This window comes from Sminthopsis crassicaudata, chromosome 6 (genome assembly GCF_048593235.1).
Source record: "Sminthopsis crassicaudata isolate SCR6 chromosome 6, ASM4859323v1, whole genome shotgun sequence".
Taxonomy (NCBI): Eukaryota; Metazoa; Chordata; class Mammalia; order Dasyuromorphia; family Dasyuridae; genus Sminthopsis; species Sminthopsis crassicaudata.
The window spans coordinates 173,631,663-173,657,426 of record NC_133622.1 but is presented as its reverse complement, the minus strand read 5'-3'; the positions used below and the strand labels follow the sequence as shown (position 1 = coordinate 173,657,426).

The 25,764-nt window shown below is 37.5% G+C and overlaps 1 protein-coding gene across 1 annotated transcript in view; it reads right to left on the bottom strand.

Annotated features, from left to right (window-relative positions):
• TRPC3 (transient receptor potential cation channel subfamily C member 3) overlaps nt 1-25,764 on the bottom strand; it is an 87,619-nt gene that overhangs the window by 17,314 nt on the left and 44,541 nt on the right. Inside the window, exons 4-6 of the mRNA XM_074276400.1 lie at nt 22,109-22,325; nt 11,445-11,678; nt 6,081-6,345 (exon numbers count right to left, since the gene is read on the bottom strand). Coding sequence (XP_074132501.1) covers nt 6,081-6,345; nt 11,445-11,678; nt 22,109-22,325 — 716 coding nt within the window. The remainder of the gene's footprint in view (nt 1-6,080; nt 6,346-11,444; nt 11,679-22,108; nt 22,326-25,764) is intronic.

Genomic DNA, 25,764 nt, shown 5'->3' with positions numbered 1-25,764 from the left:
CTCTCTCCTATCCTCTTCATCTGTAAATGGAAATAATAAAAGCACCTCCTAGGATAGGTGCTATAATTGCTGTGAGAAAAAGAGATTATACAGGGTGTTACAAAAACCTTGGTGAATTTTAAGGTTTTAATAACTTCAGTTAATAATAGCTAGCATTTACATAGTGCCTACTATGTGCCAGGCACTGTGCTTTACAAATATTATCACATTTGATCTTCATGACAACCTTGAGAGGGAGATATTACTATTATCCCCACTTTAGAGTTAAAAAATTGAGGCAGAGGTGAAATGACTTATCCAGTAACGTACCTAATAGATGTCTGAGGCTGGATTTGAACTTAGTGCTTCTTGACTCCAGAGTCAGCATTATATCTATTCTATCATCTAGCTACCATTATATATGAATAAATGTACTTATGTATAAATGTTAGAAACTTACAAAATAATTTAATCATTTAAAATTTTGAAATATTGTTTTTTCTTATTAAATTCCACATAACTACCATAAATTCCACATAACTAAGTATTGTTTTTTAATCTTTATAAAAACTTTTATCAGCAGCAGCTCAGTGCCTGAAAGAGCTGCAGTCATAATCATAGCCTTTAGATTATCCAAAGAATAAAGTTTTAATGCATAAATGACAGTTTTGATGTAACCCCACAAGAAAAAATCCAGTGGAGATAGATAAGTTGACCAAGGCAGTTAAGTAAGAGAATGATCTCCTCTGCTACTCCACAGTCAGAAAAAGTATCAAGCAGACATATACTGTCATAAGGACAGGGTGTACCATCATATTTAAATGAAAACTTTATTATTCAAGCTTCACAGAACTACTTTAAAGGAAATTATTCTCTGTAAAAGTTCAGTTTTTTTCTCAGGAGATAGCATTTTTCATCATAAGTCCTTCAGAGTTGTCTTGGAACATCGTATTGCTAACAATAACTAAGTCATTCACAGTTGATCATCTGATAATATTACTATTACTTAGTACACAGTACATTTCATTTTGCATCAGCTCATGCAAATCTTTTCAAGTTTTTTTCTGAAAGCACCCTCCCTGCTCATCATTTCTTAAAAAATAACAGTATTCTATCATAATCACACAGCACAATTTGTTCACTCATTCTCCAATTGATGGTCATCCTCTCAACTTCCAATTCTTTACCACTAGAAAAGAACTGCTATAAATATTTTTATACATACAAGTCTTTTACTTTGGGGTTTTTTCATCTCTTTTGGGGTACAGATCTAGTAATGGTACTGCTAAGTCAAAGGGTATGCATGGTTTTATAGCCTTTTGGGCATAGTTCCAAATTGCTCTATAGAATGCTTGAATCAGTTCACATATTTACCAATTTTCTCCACATCACCTCCAACATTTGTCATTTTCCTTTTCCATCCTATTAGCCAGACTAATAAGTATGAAGAAGTACTTCAGCATTGTTTTAATTTTGATTTTTCCAATCAACAATGAGTTAGAGCATTTTTTCATATGGCTATGGCTACTTCATCTGAAAACTGTTCTTGTCTTTTGATCACATCAATTGGGAAATGGTCTCTATATGTTTGAGAAATAAAACCTTTATCAGAGAAACTTGCTAACTGTATTTCCCCTCCATTTATTCTATTCTGTCTTTCCTTTTACCTTGTCCCTCCTTAAGTGTTTTGCCTCTTACTACCATTTCCACCAATCTGCTTTCTCTGCCCTCCCCCCTCTCTTATCTCTGTCCCCTCCTATATATTTCTATATCCATCTAAATGTTTATGTTATCCCCTCATTAAGACAACTCTGATGAGAGTAAGGTTCACATCTCACCTCTTCCCCTTCAATGTAAAAACTTGTTCTTGCCTCTTTTATATGAAATAATTTACCTCATTCTGCCTCTTCCTTTCCCTTTCTCCCAGTTTATTCCTCTCTTACCCCTCAATTTTATTTTTTAAGATATCTCCCATCATATTCACTTCATACCTGTGTTCTCTGCATATATGTATGTATATATATATATATATATATATATATATATATATATATATATATATATATATATATGTATGTATCCCATCTAATTGCCTTAATAAAGAAGTACTTATTAGTTATAAATAATATAAATATAAATAACTTCCCAGTTAGTAATGTAAACAGTTTAACCTCATTAAGTGCCTTATAATTTCTCTTTCCTGTTTACTTTTTGTGCTTCTCTTGAATCTTGTATCTGAAAGTCACATTTTCTATTTAGCTCTGGTCTTTTCAAGAAATGAAAATCCTCTATTTCGATGAATGTAATTTTTTCCCACTAAAGATTATAAAAAATTTTGTTGGGTAGGTGATTCTTGGTTCTAACACTAGCTCTTTTGTTCTCTGAAATATCACATTCAAAGCTCTCCAAACCTTTAATATAGAAACTGCTAAATTTCGTGTTATCTTGACTATGGCTCCCTGTCACTTGAATTATTTCTTTTTGAATGCTTGCAAAATTTTCTCCTTGACCTGAAAGCTTTGGAATTTGGCTATAATATCCCTGGGAATTTCCATTTTGAGATTTCTTTCAGGAGGTGATCAGTGAATTCTTTTAATTTCTATTTTATCCTCTGGTTCTGTAATGTCAGTGCAGTTTTCCTTGGTAATTTCTTGAAAGATGATGTTTAGGTTCTTTTTTTGATCATGGTTTCCAGGTAGTCCAATAATTTTTAAATTATCACTCCTAGATCTGTTTTCCAGGTCAATTATCCTTCCTTCCTTCCTTCCTTCCTTCCTTCCTTCCTTCCTTCCTTCCTTCCTTCCTTCCTTTTTTAGAAGGCAATTGGGGTTAAGTTTCTTGCCCAGGATCACATAGCTAGTAAGTGTTAAGTGTCTGAAGCTGGCTTTGAATTTAGTTCCTCTTGACTTCAAGGCCAGTGCTCTATCCACTGTGCCATTTGGCTGCCTAGTTGTTTTTCCATTGAGATATTTCACATTATTTTTTTTTCATTCTTTTAGGTTTGTTTTATCGTTTTCTGATTTCTCATAAAGTCATCAGTTTCCATTTGCTCAGTTCCAATTTTTAAGGAATTATTTTCTTCAGTGAGCTTTTGTACCTCATTTTCCATTTGGCTAATTCTACTTTTTTCTTCAGTGTATTTTTTTTTACTTCTTTTTCCATTTGGCTGATCCTGCTTTTTAAGACATTCCCCTCATTGACTTTTCATACCTTTTTTACCAGTTGGTATAGTCTGTTTTTTAAGGTGTTAATTTCTTTAAAATGCTTTTGTGTCTTTTTTACCAAGCTGATTTTCTGAGATCATTCTCATTTCTCTTCCAAATTTTTTCTCTATCTTATTTGATTTTCAAAATCCTTTTTGAACTCTTCCACAGCCTGAGACCAATTCACATTTTTCTTGGAGATTTCAGATGTTGGAGTTTTGAGTTTGGGTGTTGGATCTTCTTCTGAATGTATGTTTTGATCTTCCTTGTCACCATAGTAATATTTTTTTGATCAGAACTTTTTTTTTCTGTTGTTTCCTCATTTCCCCAGCCTATTTCTTGACTTAGAAACTCTATGTTAAAGTAAAGTTCTGCTTCCAGGGTAGAGGGTGCACTGTCCCAAGCTTCAGGGGTTTTATGCAACTGTTTTCAGAGATACTTCTAAAGACGTGTATGTTTTTAGGTCTTCCAAGGTACGATGCTCTAAGGAGAGATTACTATTCTCCTGGTATGTGATCTTATCTGTGAGTTCTGCCTTGGAACTGTGAGGGTCCCCAGTACACAGTGGCTATAAGCTCTGGGGTGCTAGTGCTCCTCCTTGCGTTGGGACTGCCACCCAGGATTGTGACTTGAATCCAAATGTGGGCAAAGCAACAGAGTCCTGCTTTGGTGCTAGCAAAAAGAGCCCTGTAATCTCCTCCTGATGAGTTCAACCCTCTTACCATCTGTGGACTCAGAGCTCCAGAAGCAGCTGCAACCATAACATTCAGTGACTTCCAAGACCTTCAACTAAAAAAGCAACAACAAAACCAACAACCTCCCTCAACCCCAGAGTTGGATTTACTTTGTTTTATATGTACTTATATGTGTACATGAAGCTTCTCTGTGACATGGTAGATAGAGTATTGTTCTTGAAGCAGGAAAAGCTGAGTTCAAATTCTGCCTCAACCAGTAGCTCTATGATCTGGTCATTTCACCACTTTAGCCTCAGTTTCCTCATCTGTAAAAATATGGATTATAATAGCACCTATCTCATTATTCTAGTGAAAATCAAATGAGATGTCAAGCACTTTGCAAAAGTTAGATCATTTCACAAAAGCTAGATTATCAGGTGGTTATGGTTGTTTCCCTCAATAAAATGTAAATCTTGAGGTTTCCCAGAACCCAGTATGGTGGGGGCACACAGCAGGTGCTTAATATTTGCTTGTTGGTGATTGACATTTTTATAACAAGAAATTGAGGCTTAGAGACTTTTTCAAGGTCACAATTTGTGCAGTCTCTTGTTTCATAGATGAGAAAGCTTGGGAACCTCAGACATTAAATGACCTGTCCAAAGTCACATAGTCCAAAGCATGCCAGAGTAGAAAGAGTACTGGCCTAGAAGACAGATCCCTGGGCTTGAGTCATGGGACTGTTGCCATGACTTGGGTGATCTAGTCTCTTTGCCTCTAAGGGCCTCAGTTTCCTCCTCTGTAATGTAAGAAGTTGGATTAGATGATTTCTAAAGTAATTTCTAGCTCAAAATTCATGATCCTATGATAGAATGACATCAGAGACAGAACCCATGTTTCACACAGTTCCTAATATTGCTTTCCTCTTAATGTCTGGAATGTATGTCCAAACAATTGTTTTGCGGGGTTCAGTATGGGAAAAGACAGCTAAGTAGCACAGTAGTTAGAGTGGCAGATCTGGAGTGAGAAAAACCTAAGTCAAATCCGGCGTCAAGAAACTATCTGTGTGACCCTGGACAAGTCACTTAACCCTGTTTGTCTTAGTTTCCTTATCTGTAAAAATGAGAGTCAGAGAAGGAAGTGACAAACCATTCCAGTATGTCTGCCGAAAAAAAAAAAAAAAAAACCTAAATGGGGTCACAAAGGGTTAGACATGATTGAAAAACAACTGAACTAAAATGGAAAAAATGAGCAGAATCATTGCCAGCTTTGACTTGGAATTATTTTTTCAAAAGCCAACAAGTCCTTAAGCCAAATTCTCTTTCAACAAAGTGTTGTATATCACAAGGCTGATGCCCGTCCCAAAAACCCATCCTTTGAAACAGAGCTTTGCTGGCTGAGGAACAACCCTGTATATAACCAAGAGCACATTTCTCTGATGTTCAAGAATCTGGAAAATGAAGCTGGATCCATAATTATTTGGGCAGGCTAAAATGCAGGGTCAAATCAAACAAGAGAAAATTTATTTTAGAGATTATTTTATATGCTTTATGTCTCATTTTTGGGGGGCGGGGAAATCATGAGACTTTTTTGCAATTGGAAAAATTCTGAACTTATGGAATTTAATCATAATAAATTTAGAGTCCTATATTTGGGTTTGAAAATAAAATCACCTTATAAATACTTAATGGGGGAGTCATAGCAATTTGTCTGAAAAAGAATCTTGAGGTTTTAGTGAACCACAAGCTTAACAGACAACAGTGTGATATGGCAGTACAAAAAGCTAGTATGATTTCCTTTGGATGGTGTTAGTTCCTGTGTACTCTCTCTTATTCAGAAATCATTTAGCATAGGCATGAAACTTGCAGCAGTAAAATTGAGTATGCTGAACCAGATTAAAAATGTAATTGAGAAATGATTAGCAAAATAAATTTAAAATGTCATACCATATAGATAATGTGAATTTGTGGTTTCTAGAGACATATGCTGTCCTCAAAGATTTATTTCTATTTGAGTTTGTGTTCAATTACCACTGCTATTAACATCTTTATCAGATTTCTCTGTCTGTAGCTGTCAGGATTAATTTATTTGATATTTTAAAAATGAAATCTTTATGCAATCTATTTGCAGTTTTATGTGCAATCACCTTTTTTTTTTATTATGCTCTATTATGGAAACACTTGTTTTCTTCCATAAATCAAAAATAAAAATGAAAATGAAATCTTACGTGGTAAAAGCAGGGTTGACTTTGGCCCCCAGGTAGTAGGAATACAATATGAACATCCCAATCATAAATGCCAGGAAGACCATAATGAAGAGAACCATGAACTTGAAGATGTCCTTCACAGTCCTGCCGAGAGAAATCTGCAAGGGGCCGAAGCTTTCATTGGCTGGCAGGATGTAGGCAATCCGGGAGAAGCTGAGCACAACAGCTATTGCATAGAGGCCTTCTGATATGATCTGAGGATCAGAGGGGAGCCATTTATCTCTAGCTGGAAAGGAGAAAAAGAAGTTTAAAAAGAGAGTTTTCCATTTATCATTGTATATGCTCGCCAGCAGCTATTGTGGCAGGCAGTATTTATCTCTGTGTTGGCTCCATGCTGTTATTGGCCCAATCACTCCCTTATTCCTATTCTTTCTTTTCACTCAGATTTGAATTAAATGTTCTTTTCAATAAGGGGGTGGAACAATCACAAAGACATATACTGTCTTTTCCAACTGGGAGAAGACAAAATAAAATACTTAAGGGGAAGAGAAACAGGAGGAAATTCCCTCAGATATAGGCTGGGGTAACATGATGTCAAAGCAATTGAAATGGACTAAATTTCCCACCCCATTGGGTAAATAAGACTGACATTTCTGTATCAATCTGAAGTTTTTAATGTATTTTTATACACTTAGGCTACTTTGAGCCTAAGGTGACCTTCTATCTCTTTTCCAGATCTAAATACTGATTAATATATGTATGCTGGGTGTCTCCCATTGGTAGGTAAGTTCCCTGAGGGCAGACATCAAGGTTTTGCTTTTGTCTTTGTATCCCTAGTATGCAGTGACTTGGCTGGCACATGGAATGTGCTTATTAAATGCTTACTGATTTGAGTTTCACCACAATCCCTATGAGGTCATCACTCTTATTCTCCCCTGTTTACAGCTGAAGAAACTATAATCATAGAATTCTAACTTCTTTATTGTATTTTACTGTCACAGAGCAGAGTTGTTATGAAATTTCTATATAACAGTGTTCAGGGAACCAAGTTCTCTGAGCACAATCATCTATAAGAAATGTTCCTCTTTACCACGAATGACAGCTCCTAGAGACTGTATAGGGTCATTGGTTAGCAAATGCATGACTATAAATGAAGGGCATGAGTTTTTATATGTGGTACACATGAGTCTCAGTGATCTTCATTTATAGCCTATATATCTGCACATTCCCCAAGACATAAAATTCCATGTTCTTTTTATAAAACTATCTTAAAGTCAAATAGAAACAATATTTAACTCTGTACTATGATAATAATAATGATGGTTTACATCAATATAGATAAGCTTCACAAAGCCCCTTTTCTCCATGATCTCATTTGATCCTCAAAATCATCCTAAGGGAGGTACCATTATTATCTTCATTTTACAGATCTCTGAGGCTCAGATATATTAAATGATTTACTCATTGGTGGATTACTGGGAAAGAATTTGAATCTGCCTTCCTGACTCCAAGCACTAGCCACAATACTGCATTGTGTTATCCATAGTCAAAGCAACTAGTCTAATGTGCATATATCTCAGCTCTCTCTGCCTCCATGCCTGGAAGCACCTGTTTTCCTTCCTTTGTATCTTTCTCTGTGTTTCTGTGAAGGGATGGAAGATTGCCTCCCATCTCAACATAATCACAGAAATTCCAATCAATCAATAAACAATTTAAACTCCACATTAAGTAACATTCCTAAAACCCTATCCTAAGGTGATTGGTCCTTGACTAATTTGAGGAACTTCATAGGGTTTGAGGAACTTCATAGGGTTTTAGTCACTGGATAAAAGTAGATTAGCCACAAAGAAAACATTTTATCTTGGACTAATTTATTCCCCCTGGGTTACACACAGAGATATGCATGCACATATGCTCATCAAATCCCAACTCTACTAGTCAAGTAGTAAATTAATCCAGTGGGGGAGAACTTCCAGTTCAAGATTTGAGGATTCTGCTTCCATCCAAGTCCTTGAAAGGGAACTGAAATTTGGGGGAAGAAGGACTTCCTCTCTTTTTTTTCTAACCCATTCTCATGAGTATTTTCAGAGTCCATGTCATCGGAGAACTTGGACTACTTACAAAGAGAATAACTAGCTAGAATCAGAGAAAGTAGGCCCTAGGAAGTACCACATCCAGCCAGGAGCAGAATGGACACTAAAGACAAATTGATGTAGAAATGTAATCACTGGAGGAGAGAGGCAATTTCAAGGAACAAAACCCCTTATACCAGAGAAGAATGTCAATTATGAACTCCAGAAAGAATTTTCAGGCCATAAAACACAAGGAGTTATGAATTACTCTTTTGTCACATAGATATATAAATATGTGCCTCAATATCACTCTGCTTCCACGTTTCTTCCCATGGCTCTGGGTGTAGTTGTTGGGGAGTATACCCCATGGGTGGGGGACATAAGGGAATGTTTCATACCACTGTTCTCATTATACCACTTTAGTGGATGCTTTTGCTAAAGTTTTAGTAAATCTTTAGGCTGATTGTTAATAGGAAGCATAGCAGTAGGGGCTTGTGAACAACAATACTAAAAACTCTTATCTTAGAAACATGAGTAGTAGCTGAAGAATTATAAACAAAGAGAAATTTAAATGAAAACAACTCTAAGGTTTCCTAAGGTTGTTTCCGCCCCCCCCCCCCCCCCGGAGGTTTCACCTAGCAAGCTGGCAAAGAGAATAAAAGATAGAAATAGTTGGTGTTGGAGGGGCTGCAGAAAAACAAGCATACTGCTACAATGTTGGTGAAACTCTAAATTGGCCTAACCATTCTGGACATCTTGATCCAAAAAAAAAAAAAAAGGTAATATTCTAAAGAGTTCATAAAGAACAAAAAACGTAAAGAATTAGAAGAGAGGGGGGGAAGGATACGATATAAAAAAATAATTCTAGATTTGTAGAAAATTTACCAACCAAACCACTATAACACAAGACTGTTCTGATGAAGCTAACTAATTCTCATGGCTATATTAGGAGGAATCATAGAGCAGCTTGAGTGAGCAGTGGATGAGAACTCTATGGAATGCAAGTTGATAAACATATATGGTTTCAAAACTGACTTAGCCTATCCATATTTTTCTGACACTGTGGCAAAGTGCAGGCAGGTGATGAATGGTCTGTACTCAGGGGCTGGCTTAGCTAAGTTCATAAAAGCTCACTCACAGAATCACAAAATCTCAGAGTTGGCTAGGACCTGAGAAATCAACTAGTTCAACACATATCTGACCCAGAGTTTCTATTACAATGGACACAACATGCAGTCACTCAGACTTTGCCGGGGAAATCCCCTCCTGTGTGTGGGGAAATGGCAGGCCACTCTACTTCTGAGGAGTGGATCGTTAAAGACCTGTGAATAATTCCTACTAGGGAATCTGATAACTGGCATTTATATAGTGCTTGAAGGTTTGCAAAGGTGTCAAATATTATTTCATTTTATCCTCACAACACTGAGAGATAGGTTATTGTTATCTCCATTTTACAGATAAGGAAACTGACACAGGAAGAGATTAAGTGATTTGCTCTTGTTTACAAATCCAGTACATGTCTGAGACAGGATTTGAAGCTCTTTCTGACTCCCAGGTTCAATTTTCTATTTACTATACCACCTGAAGCAATTCATCTATAACTTATATTTTTAGATAACTTCTCCAGGAACTGAGAAGCTAAGTGACTTGCCCATGATCACTAAGTTAATATGTCACCTTGATTTAATTAATGGTGTACTGCCCATCATAGATCTGGAACAAAATGGAAAGGAGCTTTTCTTTTCTTTTTCTTTTTTAAATTCTCAGTTCCTTTTTTTTTTTTAATTTATTTTTTCCAATTACATGTAAAAACAATTTTTAACACTCACTTTTAAAAATCTGAGATCCAAATTCTGTCCCTTTTTCCTTCTGCTTTCCCCTTTCCTGAGAAGGCAGGCAATTTGAAATAGGTTCTACATGTACAGTCATGCAAAATATATTTCCATATTAGCCATGTTGTGAAAGAAAATCCAGACCTCAGATAGGAGACTTTTCCTAACAGCAAACTGAAGTCAAATTTTCAGAAACCTCCAAGAATTACTTTTCATTCTTCCCTCAGAAGTCAAGCTAAATTATTGTTTAATTAATAGTTCAAATTGATATATCCCATGCACGTGACATATGCAATCATGACTGATCATCACAACAACTTCAGAGGTAAGTGCTATCATCCCCATTTTTGTTGTTTTTCAGTTGTGTCAGACTCTTTGTGAGAGTCACCTCCAAGTGCCTGGAGGTCATTGAAGTACTAAATAAGATAATATATGAATTAGATGGGATCTCAGGGATTTTCCAGCTCTAAAGCTAGGGGATAAGAAGAGGCAGTATGAGGCCAAATCACTAAATATGAAATTACATGAAACAATTGAAGAAACCCAATTTGGACATCCTGGGCAGAGGGAAGAGAGAAGGGGGATTGACCATAAGAAGAGGTGAGGAGAAGGAAGGGAGCAAAAGATCTAGAGGGAGAGTCAGGGGGAGGGTGGGATGGGGGAACCCACAGATTTATTGGTGATTATGCAAGGCTAGTTCCCAGTTCTAAGAGAAGGGACATGAGCCAAGCATGTAGTGAAGACTCACTAGTAAGTAGGAGAAGGGTTTGGAGGGGAATTAATGGTCTACTTTTTTTTGGTAGCTAAGTATCATCATACAATATCTTAACAGAGTCCTTCAGAATGGAACTGAGCTTCAGCCATACTCTGGGACTCTGATGACAGAAGGCAATTCATTATTTTGCTGAGAGATAGTGTCAGTTTGATTTTTCTTGACAACATGCACACAGTCTATCCACATTCAAGGTAAAAAATAGGGAGGCGCAGAGCTACAGGGCACAGTCTTCTGACTCTGGAGACAATGGTAGGAGGTCAAATCCTGATTCTGGTGCTTTCACGGTAATTTTAGACAAGTCACTAAATCTCCATGGGCCTCAGTTTCCCCACTGATAAAATGAGAACCCCAAGGGAATCCCTTGAGATGAGATAGAAGGAGTCCTTTCCAACTTTAGACCCATGATTCTATACATTTTCTTGATGTTTTATTTTTTTGTTTATTTGTAAAAAGTGGTCTGGATGTGTGATTTTAATACTCTAAAAAACTCCCTTATGGAATAGTCCGTCCTTCACTGATTCTAGTCAGCAACTCCTTTGTAAGTTACAATCTTCAAGTTACCTGGGAGCACTGAAAGATTAAGGGATTTGCCAGGTTGTATGGGAGGCAGGACATGCTCACATCTTCCTGGTTTCAAGGAAGTGTATTTACTTGCTTTCTCTCTTATTTTAAAACTTCTAGGGGTTCTGTTCAATGAGCAACTTACCATAAGTGAAATACTGTATCTCTGGAGGCAGAGTGACTTCACTGAGGTCACTTTCTTCAATATAACTATCCACATACTGCTGTGCTTTGGTGGCCTGAAGAAAGGCTAGAAATCGGGCTGTGAAGGCTGCGATGAAGATGGAAAGCATCCCAAAATCAAGCACATTCCACAGCTGTAAAATGTATTCCCTCGGCCCCTCGAGCCAGAGCTCCTTACATTCCGACCACATCATCCCTGTTGGATTGATCAGAGAAGAGAGAAAACAGGGTTCCCATCAAGCCATCTTTGTCCCCATCGCCTTTGGCTATTCCTACAGATGGAAAGCTTATCTTGAAAATTTGGCTCCGTTACTCCGAGGTCCAAGAAGCCAAGTCTTTATCTTTAAGGAACTGAAATTCAAATAGCTAGTCATATTAAAACACCAGAGTAAGATAAATGAAAGGAATAGAAACTGAAAGAAAATCAACCACTGGGGTTACTAGGTGGCTCAGTGGATAGAGCACCAGTCCTGGAGTCTAGAGGACCTAAGTTCAAACTTGATCTCAGATACTTATTAGCAGCAACACCCTGAGCAAGTCATTTGACCCCTTAATGTCCCCTGGCATCTCTCCAAGACAGTAAATTGCAAATGTTCATCTATGGGAAGAGTTTTTGGCATAGGAACTCCCAATGCCCTTGAGTAGAGTCCAGACCCCACCCAAATCTGAAACATTATTGTCTTCTTTTTACAAATGAAAGAACTATGAGACTCAGAGAGTTGAAGTTATTTAATGAGCTTGCATACACACATAGAGATAGTATCTGAAGTTAATTCTACCTGACTTCTAGTTAGAGGCAGAATCTGAATATTTTTCTCACTTCTTACCTTAAGCAGGATTTGAACTCAACTCTTTCTCTCCTATCTACTGTTTTATTTATCATGCCATATTACTTATAAAAAAAAAGAAGAAGAAGAAGAAGAAGAAGGGTAGAGAGCCAATAAATTAAACTTGTTGTACAGTCTTAACTCTTCAATCTTCAATCCAATTCTTTGTGATCCCATTTGGAGTTTTCTTGGAGAAGACACTGAAGTAGTTTGCCATTTCCTTTCCAATTCATTTAACAGATGAAGAAACTGAGGCAAATAGAATTAAATGACTTGCTCAGGGTCACACAACTAGGAACTATCTGAGGCTAAATTTGAACTCATGAAAATGAGTCTTCTTGACTTCAGGCCTAGTGCTCTATCTAATGTACCACCAAGCTGCTCCCCCTGCTCCCACCTTCCTGATTATATTTGAGGGCAATTCCATACTGTCAATCCTTCAGGTTCTCAGCCTAGGTATCATCCTTGATTCTTTATCCCCACATTCAAACTGGTTTTTTGCATCTATGCCTCCTTCTCTTTTCTAACCCTGTCACAACCACGTTACAACACTAATCGCCTAGGGTAGTGCAATAAGGGCTGATAGGGCTGCCTTCCTCAATTAATTCTCCATTCAGCCACCAAAGTGATTTTCTTTATTCTTTTTTTCCCCCTGAGGCTGGGGTTAGGTGACCTGCCCAGGGTCACACAGCTAGGAAGTGTTAAGTTTGAACTCGCGTCCTCCTGAATTCAGGGCTGGTGCTCTATCCACTGTGCCACCTAGCTGCCCCCGAAAGTGATTTTCTTAAAGTGCAGGTTTGATCACATCACTTCCACCCCTACCTACTCAATAAACACCAGTAGCTCCCAGGATCAAATACAAAATCCTCTTTTGGCATCCAAAGCTCTTCATAACCCCTCACTAGTCTTTTTACACTTGTGTGGTACAGAAATGGTGAGGGGTCACCATTTAATAAAAAAAGCTGGAGAGATCTCTAGAGCAAGGCAAAGTTTATTGTACATTTTCGAGAGAAGGGCGTCCCACCCCTTTGAGCAGACAATCAAAGGGAGGAAGCACCTCCTGTGCGAAGGCTTAGCACCTTTAATCCCTAACGCAAATACCCCCTCTTACCACTGACCCTCATCCTCATTGGCTGAGAGTCTTACATTCTAAACTCGAGATCTACCCACGAAATTCAACTTGACCAATAAGTACAAAGTTGCCCATATTTGACTGAAATAGGGAGGAAATGATGTCATGGGAGGATAGCAGGAAGGGGACTTAAGTATGCCCTTGACTCAATCCTCAAAGTCCTTCAGGCCTACTCATACACTGAAGTAGATGAAGCCTTACTCGATTTTCACAATTGTCTTGAAAGATCTCACCTCATCACATTCATTAACTCCCCAACATGGACTCAATCCAATGACATCGGCTTCTTGGCTGTTCCACATTAAAGACATTCTATCTCTCACTCTGGGTACTTTGGCTGTCCTCCATTCTTGATATGCTCTCCTTGCTCACCTCTGCTTTCTAATTTCTCTGGCTTCCTCTGTGTCCCAACTAAAATCCCATCTTCTATAAGAAGGCTTTCCAACCTCTCTTAATTCTAGTGCCTTCCCTATGTCAATTATTTCCTATTTATCCTTTGCATAACTTCTTCATACATATGTGTTTGTTTGTTGTCTCCCCCATTAGACTGTAAGATCCCTAAGGACAGAGATTCCTTTTTTGTGGGTTTGGGGTTTTTTTGTATCTCCAGACCTTATCACAGTGCCTGATGTATAGTAGATATTGAATAATTGTTTACTGACTGACTATCTGATGACTAAGGATGGCAAACATTCTCTCTTTTTTTAAAAAAATAATAGCTTTTTTATTTTCAAAATATTTGTAAAAATAGTTTTTATTATTCACCCTTGCAAAACCTTGTTTCCAAGTTTTTCTCCCTCCCTTTTCCCCATCCTCCTTCCCTAGCAGCAAGTAATCAATATATGTTAAATAGGTGCAGTTCTTTTATACATACTTCAGAACAAAAAGGGAAAAAATGAGAAATTTTTAAAAGCAAGCAATCCCCAACCAAAAAGGTGAAAATACTATGTTGTGATCTACATTCAGTCCCCATAGTCCCCATCTGGGTGCAGATGGCTCTCTCCACTACAAGTCTATTGGAATTGGCCTGAATCAACTCACTGATGGCAAACATTCTTCTTCATAAAAATACTCAGCCCCCCAAGTCTTATTCCCCTAATTTCAGATTTAGTAATAGATTGAGAGAAAAGATATTCATCATCTCACCTGTACACATTAATAACTCACATGAAATTATTTCTCTCTGTTATTGATAACTAATTATTGAATCAGGACCAAGGTTTTTCTCCTTTTCTACTTCATTCAGAATTCAGCCAATGTAGGCAATTTTGGGCAAAGATTTACCATGACGAAGATCTAATCAGACAGTAAAAGAAATTCTGAATTCAGGCTAAAGTGAAGATTGCTGCTCATTGTGTTTACTTAGACAGGTCTTGGAAAATATGGGTTCTCCTTTGTCAGACAGGTGATATGGAAATTGATAAGTCTCTCTGTCCAAGATTTGGGTGATCCTAATAGTAACAGCCCATCTCTAATTATATTATTCATTCTCTCATTGTTTACCAATCAGAGTTGATTGCCACTTTCAGGAACATTTGTTCTTCCAAAGGCATAAAAATTGTGAACCCACCACCATGAGGGGTCATTGGCATTCAAGAGTGCCACTAACCTCTTTTTATTAATAAGCATGCTAGCTTTATTAATGATTAAAAAGTAATTTAAAATTTAAAATCATAAATTAAGATTTAAAATTAAAATAAAATTAAGATTTAAAATCATGTCCTTCAAACTTTTTAAACGTGACACACATTAAGATTTTAAGATTTAAGTGTTTTAAGATTTATAAAGCACTTCTCCACAACTCTGTTACAAAATTAGTGCATTAACCTCATTTTACAGATGAATAAACTGAGGCTCTGGGAGGTGACATGTATTTCCTATTGTCACAAAGATTTTCACTACTGGAGTTAACATGTGAGTCTCCTTACTTAAAGACTAACCCTGTTTCCATTAGTCTATGCGGCTTCAATATATTATCTTCAATTTCTGAAGATGACATATAATGGCACTTATTATCCCTGTAGGATGGATAAGCAGACCAATGAGTCACAATAGGAATGGGTATGGCCTATTTTGGCTTGCAGCTGCGGGTACTGGTTGCTATTTTCAGGTCTCTATGGCTTGGCCTAATAGAGCCACCTCATTCCTCATGATTAGAAGCTATGTAGGACTGTCTGAAAGTTTACAATAATCCATTCCTCATTTGTTCCAGTTTCTGAGGGTCAGATGGCTTTTCTCCTTGCCAAGGACAACCCATCATTTCCAGTGATGTTACCCCCTCCCATTTCCTCCAGGAGCTGGTTCTTTTTTTTTTGATAATTTCCTGTCTCTCTTTCATTTTCAGTCTCAACCTACATGCCTCTTCCCTGTTACCTACAAGTATCCTTAGCTTTCTCTCATTCTAAAAACAAACAAAAAATTCTACAAATACACCTTTTACTTATGTCAAAGAATCTAATTTTTGAAGAAATATATATGATCAACAACCATGTGGAAACATGTTCCAAATCACTAATAGCAAGAAGAATGCAATTAAAACATCATTAGGGTTTTATTCCACACCTAATAAATGGGCAAAGATGATAAAGGATGGCGAAGAATGTTTAAGAATGATCCTGATGTTGTAACCTACACGGGTGTCAATTGTAGCCATAATCATACCCAAATCACACATCTCCATCCCCTTCTACTTGGCTCTACCTTATTTCATTTCTCTCACTAATTAATCACTTAGCTTTGAGCTCCTTCCATGGCTTAAAAATATCACATTAAATAAACTGGAAAAATCTCTTTTTCCATAAACTTACACACTAAGACTTTTTGGCCACCCTATATATACCCAATCCCCTAATCTTAAAGCTTAAATAAATGACAAAGTTTCTGGTTATATGATTTCTTAACAATATAACAGAAAATGAAACAAAGACAAAAATAATTATTTATTGTATTGTATCACCTAAAAGAACGATTCCAGCCAAAGTCACTTCTAACACTGCTCCAGCCTACCTCTTCTAGGAAACATAGTCTCACTAGCCTCTCAAGATATCAGCCAATGTTTCTCAGGATTATATGTTTTCTACCCCAGTCAAATTTAGTCTCTTAGGAAAATTCTCTTAGTTCTTCCTCTCTAAACCTTGGACAGTGTCATAAGTAACTTTCCAGAATAAAATTTAAACTCTTAGTCTCCTCAGAGAGTCTTCCAAAATAGACTAAATCTGTAACTTTCTGAGTTTAACATGTTTCTTAAAGGCACAGTTAACAGTATACTCTGTGGGATAGGCAGAAAAGCTGGTGTTACAAAACCTGGTATCACCTTTTATTTAAAGTCAGTTACAGAGGGGTTGTGGGAAGCTAGCACTCAAATACGCCACTGTAATATTGTGAATTTATGAGAAGTAATTGGAGCAAAGCCAGCAAATTGTTCATATCTTTGAGCATATATGCATACAATAAAACTTAAAACAACAAAACCTTTCACTTAAACTGCCTGTCATCCATTCAAGCTATTGTCTATTGCTTCTCCCTTTCACTGTAACCATCCAAGAGAAGTATTCTATATTCTCTTCATCTCAACTCCTTATATCCCAATCTTTTAAAATCTGGCTTTCAACCCTACTACCCAGCTGAAACTGCTCTCCCTAAGGTTAGCACAGAAATGATTGCCAGATCTATATTGATTGAAGAGCTTCTCTCCAGGACTCCTGCCCTGCGTTGCCATATGTCTGGTGGGCATCTCCATCTAGATAGTTCATCAAATAAAAGTTTCAAAATGGGCCACTCATTAAACCTACTTCTCTTTCAAACTCCTATTTGGTTTGAGAAAAAAAAAAAACATGTTTTTCTAGTCATCCAGGATTTATAACCTTGGAGTCATCAAGTCTTTTCCCTAGTTCTTTATGTCCAGTCAGTTGATTGGACCTTCCCAAAAGGTTATATCTGTGCCCTTCTCTCTACTCACACAGCTACACCCTTGTCTAGGCCATTATAACTTTTCATCCAGTCTATTTAATGTAATACCTTACTAAATGATCCTCCTACCTCCAGCTTCCCCCCTGCCCAATTCATCCTTCACACACACACACACACACACACACACACACACACACACACACACACCCTACCAATGTGATGTTTCTAAAGCAGAGTCACTTCCCTGCTCAAAAACCTCAGTGAGTCCCTATATTCTCTCAGATAACACATCAAGTTTTAATGTGACATTTAAGGGCCTTCATCATTTGCATCCATGTCACCTTTCTAATCTTATATCACTGTCCTTTCCACTTTCCTTTTCCTTATTTCTGGTTGTTCTCTGAAATTGATATTTCATCTGATCTCCAAGCCCTTCCACAAATTGTCCCCTCTTCCTGTACTATTTCTGTCTCTCTTTTCTTTCTCTTTCCTTTATCTCTACCCCCTTCTCAATCTCTCTCAATCTCTCTCTCTCTCTCTCTCTCTCTCTCTCTCTCTCTCTCTCTCTCTCTCTCTCTCTCTCTCTCTCTCTCTCTCTCTCTCTCTTTCTCTCTCTGTTTCCTTGTCAAGGCTCAGTTCTGCTACTACTTCCTATCTGAAACCTTTATCAATTTACTGTTGTTTTTTAAAAATATGGCTTCCCTCTTTGAATTATTTTGTGTGTATTTCAGTACGTGTTTTCTTTGCCTAAGTAACCATCCAAGAAAGAGGAAGCCCCTTGAGGGTAGACATTTCTACATTTCTGTTTTGTATCTTATATAGTGTCTGACCCACAGCAGGCACCTAGTAAATGTTTGCTGAACTAGAGGGCATTGAGTTTAATGAAAGTATTGAATGCCATGTTTCTACTCCATCAACATGCATGTTCCTATGCTCTGTAGAATGTTGCCAAATGTTTACTGATTGATCTGGGTCTCTTTAGACCACAACTCTGCCTTCAATTAACCCATATACAGTTGGCTAAGCCAGATATAAGTCATCCTACTGTCCACATGGAGGAAAGAAGAACTAAATAGTCTAAAAGACATCAAATATGGAATCAGAAAGTGCATGTTAAAATCCCAATTCTACCACTTACCATCTGGGTGAGCTTGGAGAAGTTACTTCACTGCTTGGTGCCTCAGTTTCTTCATCTGTAAAATGAGGGAATTGAACTGGATGTTCTCTCATTTCTAATTCTAGATCCATTGGTTGTATTTTTTAGTCTTCAGGAACCCCTTGGGTTTCCCCTGTGGTAATGAAGGGCTTTTAAAATGCTTATAATTGAGGTCAAAAAAGTTCTGCCACGTCCCCTTTAAATGGGAGCCTGATCTACTATTAAGGCTAATCTCTGTCATCTTCATAATTCACTCCACGGCCTTGCTGCCTTGGCCATACTTTTAACCAACCATAACTTTTAACTTTGAAGGGCATTTCTAGTGTGAGGATGCTTGTTCTGTGAATGTACCCCTACAATTCCCAGATCTTTTTCCAATATCTAGCCATGGATCTCCACTTCTAACTTCCTCCAGCTTGGCAAGCCTAGAAATAAGCAGCAGTCTGAACCAAGTAAAAGGCCAAACTGGCTTTCTATGCATATTTGTGTTCCGAACCTCAAGCCAAAATTCTGAGATAAAGGAGAATTTCCATTCATCAGATGGAATACTTATAAAGAGCCATGAGGAATAGCAACTGCAAACTGGGAGAACAAGCCTGAGGGTAAGGGGTGGAGAGGAGAAAGTGAGAGATGTAAAAGTTTCTTGACATCTAAAGATCCATCATCTCATTTTAATTTCTATTTGCTAAGAAGAAAAGATATAGTATAATTCCTCTTACATCGTAATTTCATTGAAGCTGAGAATTCCTCTAAAGAAAAAGCTTCCTCTACTAATCCAGGGAAGCACTTTTCTCTCCAACTTAGAGCCTCAGAGAAATGCCTAAAGCACTAAGAATTTACACGAATTTGTCCAGTGTAAAACAGTCCATATATATTAGAAGAAAACTTGAATTCAGCTCTTCCTGGCTATCTTTAATATCTATGGCCTCAGTTTCCCAGAGTGTACACCAAGGCACTATGGGATATTTTATATTTCTGACTTAACTACTTAATAAACAGAACTGTTAGTTTTTAGGGGTTTTTTTTTGGGGGGAGGGGGCTAATAGTGCTGTGAAGAATTTACTTAGATACTAAGGGCACCATGAACTGAAAAAGTCTGGGAACTTCTAGATTTAGCTTTGTGCTAAAATGTTTTGAGATCCGGATAACCCAAAAGGAAAGGTACAAAGTTTGACTGAGCAAAATCAAGGGACAGAGAGAAAAGAGCCCCCTAGGTTTAAAATCAGATAATCTTAACTATCCCTTATTATCAATGTGACCTTAGACAAGTAGTTTCTGGATCTGTTTCTTCCTGTAAAAAGTGAGGAAGTTAGACTAGATAGAGACAATTGGGTGGCACAGTAGATAAAACTCCTGGCCTGGAGTCAGACAGACCCATTTTCCTGAGTTCAAATCCGATCTCAGACACTTACTAACTGGGAGACTCTGGGTAAATAAATCATATCCTGGTTGCCTCAGTTTCCTATTGATAAAATGATATAGAGAAAGAAATGGCAAACTATGCCAGGATTTCTGGCAAGAAAACCTCAAATGGGGTCACAGAGAGTCAGATATAACCGAAATGATTGAACAACAACAGACTAGATGGTCTCTATTCAAATCCTATGCTGTATGCTGTTTAAGATGCACCTAATAAATTGTAAGAGGAGAATGCCATTTGGCTGCTAAACCTTGGAACAAAGATCAAATCTTATATTGATATTCAGGTTCAATCCAACAGTAGGCTAAAAATTACGGGATTTTATTTTTTTTAATTGAATGGAACAAAATAAAAACTGTTTAACAGTTGATTTAGGATGAAGCTGACAGTGGAACTGACTGCTATACAAATAGGGAAAGTGCCAAGAGTAGGTGATGGGGAGAACAAAGGCTGAGGGTAGGAGATGGGGAGGAGAAAGTGAGAGATGTAAATTTATTGACTTCTAATGATCCACTATCTTATTTCAATTTCTATTTGCTAAAAAGAAAAAATATAATATAATTCATCTTACACCATGAAAATTAGTTTGACTGATATCTGGGATGTCCATATGCTACAGATCAAGTGAGCCAGAGACCAGGCATTGCCCCCCCCCCACAAGCCACCTGTTTGCTGTGTGACTTAGAGTCCCTCATTCTTCATTCCTTTTAAACAACTCAGAATATACCCTACCCAATATCAATGCTCCCATGCTCACTGCCTTGCTTCACCAATAACTGGGCAGTCTCCCATTACTGCCATGCTACCTTTTCATCTAAAATTACATAAGTTTGAGAACAGCTAGGTGGCGCAGTGGATAGAGCACCAGCCCTGAATTCAGGAGGACCTGAGTTCAAATGTGGCCTCAGACACTTAACACTTCCTGGCTGTGTGACTCTGGGCAAGTCACTTAACCCCAACTGCCTCAGCAATATATATATACACATATAGGAAACCTTCTTAGTTAACAATATGTCTACAAAGCAGACCAGATGAAGAGCTCACAGTCCCATGAGATCAAGATCTACTTGAACCTTAAAACTAACAACTATAATTATTCAGTCTATCCAGTCAGTCCTTTACAAAACAGGCTTCAGGCTTCAGAAACAAATAGATGATTTTGGACTCATTTTCCCTTTGGATGGAGAGACACTCCTTAACATATAAAGGGGGGGGGGTGGAAATGACCAGCTTGGGAATCATTACTCTGCAAGCATTTATTAAGCATTTACCATAAGCTGGGCACTTTGCTAAGCATTGGGTTACAAACAGGTATGTTCCTGCCCTCAAGGAGCTTACTTTCTAATGAAGGAGACATCCATAACTAGATAACTAGAAAGTCTGTGCAGGTTATAGACACATAGAAAGTCTATGCAGAATGAGAATGGCTTCCTGAGGAAGGGGCCTTTGCTCCATCTTTAAGGGAGCTTGGGTAACTAATTGATGCAAGTGAAGAGGCAGAACATTCCAAACAGAGGGTACAGTCAGTGCAGCAAAGACATGGAGCTAGGAATTGTATGCTTGCTTATCTTTGTTTTCATAGTCTTAGCTCAGGCCTCTGAACATAGTAGGAGTTTTTAAAAGCTTGTCACATTGAAAGAGGGCACATTATAAGTGGTAGGCAGGGAGATGGAGTTTGAGGAATTACAACTAGACCACTGCAGCTGAAAACATGGTATGTATGAAAGGGAGGAAAAATAGGAAGAAGTCAGGTTATGAAAGATATTAAATGCTAAACAAAGAATTGTACATTCAATCCTGGAGGTTATAGGGAGACAGTAGATGTTCAATTGGTTAGATCTATCACATTAGTAAAATCACCCTGATAGCTGAGGGGAAAATAAAGTGGTTCCTCCACAGATGCTTATTAGCTGTGTAAATCTTAACCTCTTGTTGCCTTGATTTCCCTATCTGCAAAATAAGGATATCAGCTCCAATGGCTTCTAAATCTATGATCCAATGATCTTTTCCCCTCTCCAAGAATCACCAGCATCATTGCTTTTATGTAGTTTGAACCAATCTATAAAGGTGGGGAACAATGATTTTCAGTAGAAATCCACAGCAAATAAAATAGATACTTTGTCCTTCCCACATAACTTCCTAAGTCAGAAAAACTTGAATGAATGGAAAATCATTCACTTACCGAGAACCCAGACCATGATTAACATCTCAGTCCAGGTGAACTGGGTTGTTTTCACCCTGAAGATTTGCTTTGGGTAGTCGATAACCGTGATGTTTGGGAGCGTTGTAATGCCCTCAAATCTGTCCGAGGCATTAAATACCAGCAGGCACAGGAAAATAATGAAGGAAGCAGCATGGGCCACAAATTTCATGAATGGGCTTCGGAGGATTTTTCCAAGCTACCATATGCAAGACAGAAATTAAAAAAAAAATTCACTTGAGAAAACTTGGCTACTTACAGGAGACACTTCATAGTGCAAGAAGAAGTTGGGAAATTTATGGTTGCTTTTCTTTATATTCACAGTCCTAATTCAATCTCCTGTAAAAAAAAAGTAGGGGTTTTTAAAGGCTTGTTGCACTAAATAGAGGTAAATAAATGATAGATACACAGTGTGACATAGTAGATAGAGTGCTGGACTGGAAGTTCCAAAGACCGGCCTTCAAATTCTCCCTCAGATGCTTACTGGGCTTATGAATATTATCTCATTTGATTCTCACTACAACTTTGGAAGGTTGCTACTATTATTATTCCTCTTTTATAGTTAGGGAAACTGAGGCAGAAAGAGCTTAAGGGAGTTGGCCATGATTACACAGTTAATAAGTGTGTGAGGCAGGATTTAAACTCAGGTTTTCCTCTCTCCAAGCCCACCACCCTTTGTACTGCAGTACCCCCAATGACCTCTAACAGCCAAGGGAGACCTGACCGTAGGACTCAAGCAGCTGTTGTATCAGGTCACAATCTTACAATGGCCCTATTTGGCCTTTAAAAAGTCATTGCCCTTTTTTAAACCTTGAGTCCATCTGTATGAAAGGACATGAAAGGATGATGTTAACAACAATGATGATAACAATGACAAAATAATAACCAGACAACAACAGGAAGGAAGATGATGACCTGAAGTCAGAGGATGGAAAATCGAATCGAATCTCAATTACTAACTATTGGTGTAACATTGGGCAAGTTCTTTTCACTTTCTGAATCTGTTCCTCCCTATAAAATGAGACTAGAGTATCAGGACCCTTCCTTCCTGAGTCTACAAGATCCTAATAGTCATAGCTATCCTTTTATAGCATTTAAAATTTTTCAAAGAGTTTAGCTCCTTTGAGTTACACTACAATCCATAAGATATTATGCTATTATTAAACCTATTTTATAGATGAGTAAATGAGGCTAAGAATAAAATGACTTGCCTAGGGTCAAACAGCTAAATATCTACAAGTTGCCTTATGCCCATTTTATAGATAAGAAGACCTAGGCTCAGGGAGTTCAGTTACTTGCCTATGTTCATGGATGTGTTAGGGACTGGTTCAAAACTCTGATTCTATGAAATACCTGCAAATGTATTTCAGGAAACAGTATGGAATAACCAATTTCTTAAAAATCTAGGAGAAGAAGTACTGCCGTACCCCCATTCTTAGGATATGATCTTTTCCGGGTTGGTTACCAATGTCAGTTATCCTAGTTTTTAGTGCACTGTTCTCCCAACCCCCAACACACACACAATAAGTGCTTAATCAGTGCTTGTCAACTGACTCTCATAATGTCTACATTACAAAAGGATTGAAGAACTCCCCCCAGCAGACTAAAAATAATTTCTAATTCAGTTCTACCACATTTAGTTCAGACTTTTTAAGACTTAGGAAACTAAGATTCAGTTATGGCTACTAAAATTTCCAAATCAAATTATAATGAATATATATGCATAAAATTCAACCACTGGCTCAATGGTTAAGAAAATATCAGACAATTATGGCAGAAGCTGGTCTGTTCTCCTCTAACAAGATATTATAATTAGTCACACTAGCTAATATTTACATTGTACTTTTGAATTTGCAAAATGCCTTGCAATTATTACTTCATTTGTCCACAATAACCCTGTGGTATAGATGCTATTATGGTTCCTTTTACAGATAAGGAAACTGAGTCAGGAAGTGAAGGAACTTGTTTAGGATCATACAACTAATATGCATTTATTAATTACTTCTATGTGCCTGACCCTAGCACTCTGCCAGGACATTCTCACTCAGTATGTACATGAACCATTCTCAAAAAGCTTCTATGAGAAGTGAAACACTAAGAAAATAAAGCTATCTAAGAATCAGGATTTAAAAAAAAACAAAACAAAAAAAAACCACCTTTTTACCTAGTCCTTTCCTGATCTTCCCCTTTGCTCCCACTTCTATTATCAGACTCTCTCCTTGAAATTAATTTATATTTGCCTATTTGTGTTCCTGTTACATTCCTTCCCTTCTCTTTTCCCCAAGTTCTTTAAGGGAAGGATTTTTTAAAATGTTTGCATCTGTGGTACAGTATTGTAGGTACTATAGGTGTTTAGTGAATTATCTCAATAAAAAAGGAAAAAGTATGATGAGATGATTCAAAGAACAGTCCAGTTTATTCTAATGGAGAGTCAAATCTCAGGAAATGGAAACAGGGTCATTGGTTAGACTTTCAAGAGGTCTTAGTAGCCAGCAAGATCCAATCCCTCATTTTACAGATGAGGAAACTAAGGCACAGAAACACTAAATGACTTGCCAGGATGACACAGCTAAATTAAGTACCTGAGATGGATTTGAACTGAGATCTATCCAGGGTGAACTGAACCCCCTAAAAATGTTCATAAAGCATATCAAATTTAAAGTTGAATTACAGGCATGGTTTTTTCCTCCGGGGAGCTAGTTGTTAAACCTTTACCAGAACATCCCTTGGTCTTCTTGACTAAAAACCATGTACTATACATATTATGCTCTTTCGTAAAACTATTTTGATACTTAAGCTTAAAATTATATGAAAGTTTCTTTCACACCTTCAAAACCATGTCATGATGTACCTAAAAGTACCATGTGCTATGATTTTTTTTCCCAAAAGATATTATGAGATACTGAGGAAGTCACCAGTAATGTTCCCCTTACTTGAGGAATTTTTTCACCCAAGAAGTAGGAACGCTTGGTGTTTTTTTTTAAAGTAAATTCCATATTTTACTTTCTGGGATTTCCCTCTGCCCCCCAAAAAACCCTTATCCTTTATGGAAAAAAAAGGAAGGAAAAGAATTTTATTCTCCATCTGACCTTAATAACTATTGAAGCTTATAAAAGCAGTGAGGTGATGCAAGGGAGAGAGCCCTAGACCTGGAGTCAGAAAGAGCTGAGTTCAAATCCAGTCTCACTCCCTAGCTGTGTGACCCTGGAAATGTCACCTTCCCCACTTGCCAGTCTCCTCAAATGTAAAATGAGGATCATAATAACACCTACCTACAAGTTTGTTGTGAGGATTAATATAAAATGTTTTGCAAACTTTAAGGCTACACATAAATGTTCTTTATCATCATCATCACTGTAATCATTATCATCATCATCCTCACCATTAGCATGATCATCATCCCCACCTAGGATCATAAAATTAGAACTAGACAGAGTCTTTACAAGCTACCAGATCTCATTTTACAGATAAGGAAACTGAGGCCAAGGGAAACGGAATAACTTGCAAGGTCACACAGCTACTAAGTTGCTAATGCTGGATTTAAATTCTTCCTAATTCCAAGTTCACAGTTCTATTCACTACCCCATGTTGCCTGTTGAAAGCTTTATACTCCTGGACTCAGTTCAGGAGTTCCCTGT